Genomic DNA, 8067 nt, shown 5'->3' with positions numbered 1-8067 from the left:
TTATAACTCCCAATTTTGCACAACTTTAACAGTAAAGCGGCAAGTTCGGGATCGATCCCACAGAGAAGTTGGTGTGTCGAGTGTGTGAGTAGTGAACAAGGGGGGTTGGCTGCTGCCACGCTTTAACTTGGGAGTTTTTAACTACTGTTTTTAATCTAGGCAGAATTAAACTAGCTAGCTTGATCAATAGAACTTTAACTACTGGGTCAAGTGAATTGCAGGTAACAGCGGAAAAGTAAATGCGAGGATGTAAACGAAAAATAACTTCGATTAAACTAAAAACTTAGTACAACGTGAAATTAAACTAAGCTAAAACTTCGGGAACTAGAAAGCGGTAAAAACTGAGAAGAATCTCAGCGGGAAACTTAAGATAACGCTAACAGAAATGAGTATTCTACAGCGCTCCCTTCGGTCGCCCTTTTAACTAAGCTATCTAAACTAAACTAGAGAACTGATCTAAACTAAGCTAGGGAGCTGAACTACATTAAGCTAAGCTAAACTAGACGGAAAGTAAAGTCTCGGATCTTTTCTTTGTGATGGCACACCCTCTATTTATAAGCTCGATTCGGCCTCCAGCTGGATAACGATCTTGACAGGGAATATTCGCTAATGCTGAGAATGAGCGACTCATTGATTGCTACGTGCCCTTTCTTCTAGAATGACGACGCTTTTGAGTAACAGATTCCTGACTCAACTCTGTCCTTGCGTCTCATATTCCGGCACATGTCCCCTTCTAGAACGTCGTCATTGATAACAGAATGGTGCGCCATATCCAGCTCATTTCCTCACGTGTTCTTCTTCTAGAAGCCAGCGGTCCCCACCTAACTCCTTGATCGCTCCCCCTTGATCAACTCCCCCGATTCTTGGCCCTTTTTCACCTTTTGTACTTGCTTGATCAGTTCGGCCTTGCTGCCTTGGTCAAGTAGCATTTCTGCACATTTTAACACTTGTTTTGCGCGATAAACCGATCAAGTAGTATACATTTTACCCTTAAACCGATGCATGAAATGAGCCTTATCACTTATAATATATGAATATATCCGTATCACATTACCCCCTTTGTCCCCCATTAGTTGTCCAGTTTTGCCATTTTCGTTCATTCCCCACATATTGTCCACTCTCACTTTTTACCATAAATGGTAACTAGGTTCCACATTCCACTAACTCATTCCACTTATATTTTATTATAAAACTAATACTCTCTCTGCTCCACAATCAGAGTCACATTTTGCCATTTTGGCCCGTCCCCAATAAGGGTCATATTTCACTTTTACGATAAATGTTAAGTACGTCTCATATTCCACTAACTCATTTCAATAACATTTTATTATAAAACCAATATAAAAATTTGAGTCTCATATTCCACTAACTTGTCCAACCCACTATTCTTTACATTTCTTAAAACTCGTGCACATACTAAATGTGACTTCTATTGTAGGACGGGAGGAGTATATAAAAAGTGAGACTCATAAAGATGTGAGTGTAAGAATTTAATGGAATATGAGAATAACTATATAAAATAGAAAAAAAAATACTTGAAGTTCTAGAAATCCGGAATATTATTTCGTGGAGTAATATAGCCATTCACTTATTGTTATTACAACTTCACCCACGGCTGCCTATAAGTAGTTAAAGTCAAAAATATCTGCTTTTTATATGTTTCATCTATAAACTTTAGAAATATAGTCATATTCCACTCCAAGTTAATGTCATCAAATGGTGCATGCAAATAGAATAATTGCATAGCCACCAGTTTTTATCTATTTTTGTTTCTTGATTGCTTTTCTAACTAAGATTGAGGTTTCTCTATAAATAGGATAATTGCACAGCCCTACTATATAATCCTCCACTAATCATCCTCTTAAATCATCTACTTGTTCTCTCTACTCCATTCCAACTTTTTTCCCACTTCCACTTGAATTTATATAGATAGAGTCCGAGAGATGTATGCCGCGATGGTAGTGCGAGAATACGATGCAAAAAGAGACGGCAGAGCAGTGGAAGAAGTCGAGAAAAGGTGCAATGTGGGACCCACCGGAAAACTCTCTCTCTACACCGACCTTTTGGGCGACCCCGTTTGTCGGGTTCGCCACTCTCCGGCTTCTCTCATGCTCGTACGTATATTCTCTTCTTTTTCACAAATAGAAGAGTTTTAGTATTTTCTCTGTTCCATGTTAATTGAAACATTTTTTTTCGGCACGAAGATTAAAAATAGTGTGTTAAGTGAGTGGTAAATAAAGTAAGAGAGATGGTTATTTTTGCCGGAATAAATAGAAAAATAAATCAATTAACATGGAACGGATGTAATAGTAGCTACTCCTACTTATTAGTAGTAATTTATTGCATTCAGGTGGCTGAACTGGTTAAGGATAAGTATGAAAGAGAGATAATTGGGATGATCAGAGGTTGCATCAAAACCGTCAACTGCGGAAGTAATGTCTCTAGAAATGGGAAAAACTGTCCCAATCTCCCTCTCCCTCACTATACTAAACTTGCCTACATTTTAGGCCTCCGTGTTTCGCCTTCTCATCGGTATAAGTTATAACCATTCCTTTATTTCCTTATCTAGGACATTCATTTTGTTTTGTAGGCACCCATTTTAGGTAATTATTGTTTACCTCTTTGCTTGTATAAACGGGTTTGGATCCTCTGCTAGTCTGTTTTGCTAAAAGTCACACCAGAGTATGTTGTTCCACACATCACAATATATAATTCATACATAACACTCCCTCCGTTTCATCGAAGATGACTTATTTTCCTTTTCAGTTTGTCTCATACATGATGACTCATTACTAAAAATAAAAACCCCTTTTATTTCTATTTTATTCTCTATTTCTTACTTTATTCTTTCCACCTAACATAAAAAAGAAAACTGCATAAAATACCGTGCTATCCAAGGAAGGAGTTATCTTTCTTGGAACGGAGGGAGTAATATTAAAATATTAATTTCTTTTTTATTTAAATAATGTGATGTATGGAACAGTAGCACAGTAAGGCATCCAAATCCTGGATAAACATATGTGGGGACTATGTTTTTTGTCATGTCATGTTAGCAAAAATAATCATTTTGTTTTGTAGGCACCCTTTTAAGGTAATTATTGTTTACATCTTTGCATGTATAAACACATGTGGGGACTGTGTTTTTGTCACATTATAGGAGGACGGGTGTTGGGCTCAAATTAGTGCAAAAAATGGAAAAATGGTTCGTAGAAAACGGAGCCGAATACTCGTACATGGCCACCGAAAACGACAACGTTCCATCCCTCAATCTCTTCACCGGCAAATGCGGCTACACCAAATTCCGCACCCCTTCGATCCTCGTCCAGCCCGTCTACGCCCACCGGGTCCGCGTAACAAACAAAGCCACCATCACCAAGCTCAGCCCCGCCGCCGCCGAGGCCCTGTACCGCCGCCGCTTCTCCGCCACAGAGTTCTTCCCGCGCGACATCGACGCCATCCTCAGCAACAAACTCTGCCTCGGCACGTTCCTCGCACGTGCCGGGTCGTCGTGGGGCGTGGTGAGCGTGTGGAACTGCAAGGAGGTGTTCACGCTCGAGGTCCGGGGCGCGTCGCGCGTGAGGAGGGCGCTGGCGGGGGCGACGCGGGCGGTGGACAGGGCGATGCCGTGGCTGAGGCTGCCGTCGGTGCCGGAGGTGTTCAGGCCGTTCGGGCTGCATTTCCTGTTCGGACTGGGAGGGGAGGGCCCGCAGGCGGTTAGGTGCGTGATGGCGCTGTGCGGGATGGCGCATAACCTGGCGAGGGAGTGCGGGTGCGGGGTGGTGGCGACGGAGGTGGCGAGAGGGGAGCCGCTCAGGTTAGGGATCCCGCACTGGGAGAGTCTATCGTGCGCCAAGGATATATGGTGCATTAAGAGGCTAGGGGGAGAGGGAGATCATCATAATCACACTCTGCCTGACCCTGACTGGACTAAGTCACCTCCTGGGATGTCTATTTTTGTCGATCCCAGGGACTTCTAATTCTCAACCATATTTGTATCTATAAATGTAAGTTTTTATCTTAATATTTAGATTTCTACCCAACAAATGCAATTTTCATTTTGGTCGTAAAATTATTGAGATAACAGTGGAGTCAATTATAGACGCTCCTGTTCCACTAAGCTACAAGAAACATAAATTTTGGAAAAAGAAGAGATAGATATATATATATAGATGAAAGTGAAGATCATATGCTATCAGCCATAAACATTAACGTCACTTATATACAGACCTTGATTCGCCTGATCCAAATAGACTAGGCCACCAATTTTAACATCTTTCCTTGACCACCAGCTTTTAGGCCATGTTTGGTTGCCAGGATTCTGTCTGGGAAAGTAATCTGATTACTTAAATTTTAAATTCCTGTGTTTGTTTCCGTTTTTAATCAAACTGAGAAAGTAATCAAAATCCTGAAACAATGAAAGTTAGTACAACTTTCCAGGATTCTGAATCCTAACTTTTCTTAGATATTCTTTTTCCCAGTTTTAGGATTCTTACATATTTAATGCAATATAGTAAATTTTTTTATTTTTATTATTATTATTATTATTATTATTATTATTATTATTATTATCATCATCATTATTATTATTGTTATTATTTATTACAATGTTTTAAAAATAATTTAAAAGTATAAACCATACTTAATTTCAGGATAATAAATAACTATAATTCAAATTATCATAATTATAACTATATTATTAATATTTATTTTTATTTTTATTATCATAATAATAATAATTTATTAAATAATTAAATATAATTATAATTATATAATTATATAATAATTATTAATTTATAAATTAGTAATTAACAATAAAATTGTAGTGAAATTTTAAATTATAAAATTTATTCAATTAAAAATTAAGTAAATATAATGATAATAATAATAATAATAATCTTATTTATTATTATATTATTATACATTATGATGTATAATCCATATTTAAACTATCCATCGTAATAATAAATAAAATAATATAATTATTATCATTTGTAACTAATAATTTATTAAATAATATGTATTATTATTTTTTATAAATAAAAAATGATAAGTATATTTTTAGTTTAGTGTTTAAATCAAATATATACTTTCAAATCTTGATATTTTCCAAACACATGAAAGTAAAGTTATTAGAAATCATATTCTCGAGATTCATTTTCCTAGGAATCATTTTCTTTGTCAACTTTACTTTCTCGCCAACCAAACATGATCTTATAGTCTTCCTCTATTTTGCTCTCAAATTTTTTTTAAAAAAGTTCAAAATTCCTACCTGTGATATTATATTAATATCCAGAAAATTTTAATGATATTATTAAAAAATAGTAATGATTACAAATAATATTAGAGGAATGTGTAATGACTAAAAATGTACTACCTCTGTCCTTGAAATAATGTCCACATTTTTTATTTTGGTCCGTCCATAAAATAATGTTTTCATTTTTTTTTATTTTTGGTAAATGGGTCACACTTTCCCCTAACTCATTACACTTGCATTTTATTATAAAATAAATATATAAAATGAGACTTACATTTCACTTACTTCTCCAACCTCTTTCCCATCACATTTCTTAAAATCCACACTGAATCAAAATGGATCTTTGAATTGTGGAAGGAGGAAATACTAGTTTTCTAGTAATCAAATATTAACTCATCCTAAAATGTTAGTAACTACTAGGGGGTGTTCGGTTGGCAAGATTAAATCTCATGATTAAATATGTATCATATTTGATTCATAAGATTGAACCCTTCAACTTAATCTTAGATGGATAGTCTCATGATAATTAGTCATAACCTCCCCCCTCCAACTAAAATAATCCCACAACTTAATCCTAGATGGATACTCTCATGATATTAGTCATGGCAACCGAACGCCACCTAGGAGTACTAATATAGTACCAATATAGTCAGAAGATATGCTTTAAAGCATCCGCAATGGAGGACTTCCGCGCGGACGTCCGCCATTAGGCATGCCCGCCACGGATACAGAATTGGGCTGAGGACGTCGCAGGTCCGCGGCGTTAAGCGGAATTCCGCGCGGACGTCCGCCATTGCGTCGACTCCCGCGAAATTCCGCTTTATTTCATTTTTTTTTGTAATGTCTATATATACCGCTCGTTGAACTTCGTTTCATTTCGCACCACTTGTTTTAACAAGTTTCTCTCTCTCTAAATTTCTTTTATATAATAGTAATGGCTTGTAGTGGTAGTGGTAGTGGTAGTAGCCATCATGAAGACGTAATGGCTCCGATTTCGGCAAGTGTGCGGGAGGCCGTGCGAGGGAGGAACAAGAGGCCTCGGCGCCGGCGGTGCCTCGACCCATCCATCGTCGCACTATAGTACCCCGCGACCACCTCGCTTCCCACTGTCGGTTGTACAAGGACTACTTTGCGCCGGAGCCACGGTTTGGGAGACCCTATTCCGGCGACGGTTTAGGATGCATCGGCCGCTGTTTATGCGTATTGTTGGCGCTTTGAAGCGTCGATACGGGTATTTCATGGTGCGGGAGGATGCAGCGGGTAAACCCGGCCACACACCGATTCAGAAGTGCACTGCCGCACTCAGGCAGTTGGCGTACGGAGGTGCGGCGGACATGTTCGACGAGTACCTCCACATCGGCGAGTCGACAGCCCGCGACTGCCTGAAGTATTTTTGTCAGGGCGTTAGGGAGATATTCGGGGATAGGTATCTTCGGAAGCCTACCCCCGAAGATTGTCAGGCTCTGCTGGATATGCACGGGGCTCAGCACGGCTTCCTGGGGATGCTGGGCAGCATAGATTGTATGCACTGGGAATGGAAGAACTGCCCCGCTGCATGGAAAGGGATGTACACTACCGGTTTCTAGGCCAAGAATCCCACGATGATCCTTGAAGCGGTAGCTGACTACCGGTTGTGGATATGGCATACCTATTTTGGAGTAGCCGGGTCGAACTACGACATCAACGTCCTCCAGTCGTCGCCCCTTTTCAACGACCAGTGCATGGGCGTCGGTCCGGCCGTCAACTTCATCGCCAACGGCAACCAGCACAACATGGGCTATTATTTGGCGGATGGGATATACCCGATGTGGCCCATCTTTGTGAAGACGATCAGATGTCCAACGGATGCGAAGAAGGTATACTTTGCGCAACGTCAGGAGGCAGCGTGCAAGGATGTAGAGCGGGCATTTAGTGTGCTCCAGGCTCGATGAGCGGCAGTGAAGGGACCATCACGGCTGTGGTACGTTGACAGCGTCGCCGACATCATGTACGCATGTATTATCATTGCCAACATGATTGTCGAAGATGAAGGTCCAGCACTGGCCGATTGGGCCAATGATGATGCTGATGCTGCGGGTCCAAGTCACGGCGTGGCCACTAGCAATGTACGCATGGGGATTCCCCATGACGACGTCGATCGAGTCTGTGCATTTGCCGACATGCGCCTAAAACAAGCCCACGTTCAACTCCAGAATGATATTATTGAAGAAGTATGGCACTGTAGGGGTCGTCGTTGATGTAATTTTTAATTATTAAAATGTATTTTTTTATTTGGTGAAATGTACTTTTCTTATTTTAATGGAATTTTTTCCTTATTTTCGTCGAAATTTTAATTACGTAAATTGTTTACTTCCGGAAATTGTTTAATTTGTGAACTTGTGATTTTTTTTAATGTGGGAATTCCGCAGGGGAATTCCGCCTCTGTGCAGTGGGAAGTCCGTATGACATGGCAGTGCAGTGGGAAGTCCTTATGATGTGGCAGGAGGTGTTTTTGGGAATTTGCAGGGAATTCCGCCAGGGCATCCGCAGTTACATTGAGAAATATACTGAATAGATTGGTACTTGGCTTCGACTATAAACATAGTGTCAATGAAGTTTATCTAAAGTATTTCAAAATGTATATTCTCGGATTAAGAATAAGCAAAAGCCACAAGGACAAATCTGTTGTATAGTTTATACGATCTTTCATTACAGTGCTAAAGGAACAAGGCCACTCAAAGAATTCTGGGTGAAGTGGTCGAAGTGCACAGAAAAACAATATGTGGACGAGAGGCGACGACCATATATAGGATTGAAAGAAGAACAAAACAACA

At 39.7% G+C, this 8067-nt stretch overlaps 1 protein-coding gene across 1 annotated transcript; it reads left to right on the top strand.

The window, feature by feature from the left end:
* The first annotated feature begins 1843 nt into the window (after positions 1-1843).
* LOC121761298 (probable N-acetyltransferase HLS1) lies at positions 1844-4020 on the top strand. The gene is made up of 3 exons (XM_042156951.1): positions 1844-2114; positions 2351-2532; positions 3158-4020. The coding sequence occupies exons 1-3, from the start codon at positions 1944-1946 to the stop codon at positions 3975-3977; spliced, it is 1173 nt and encodes a 390-aa protein (XP_042012885.1). The 5' UTR covers positions 1844-1943; the 3' UTR covers positions 3978-4020.
* Positions 4021-8067: the final 4047 nt, after the last annotated feature.

The sequence above is a fragment of the Salvia splendens genome, chromosome 13 (genome assembly GCF_004379255.2).
Source record: "Salvia splendens isolate huo1 chromosome 13, SspV2, whole genome shotgun sequence".
In the NCBI taxonomy this organism is placed as follows: Eukaryota; Viridiplantae; Streptophyta; class Magnoliopsida; order Lamiales; family Lamiaceae; genus Salvia; species Salvia splendens.
This window is presented reverse-complemented; position numbering and strand designations above follow the sequence as displayed.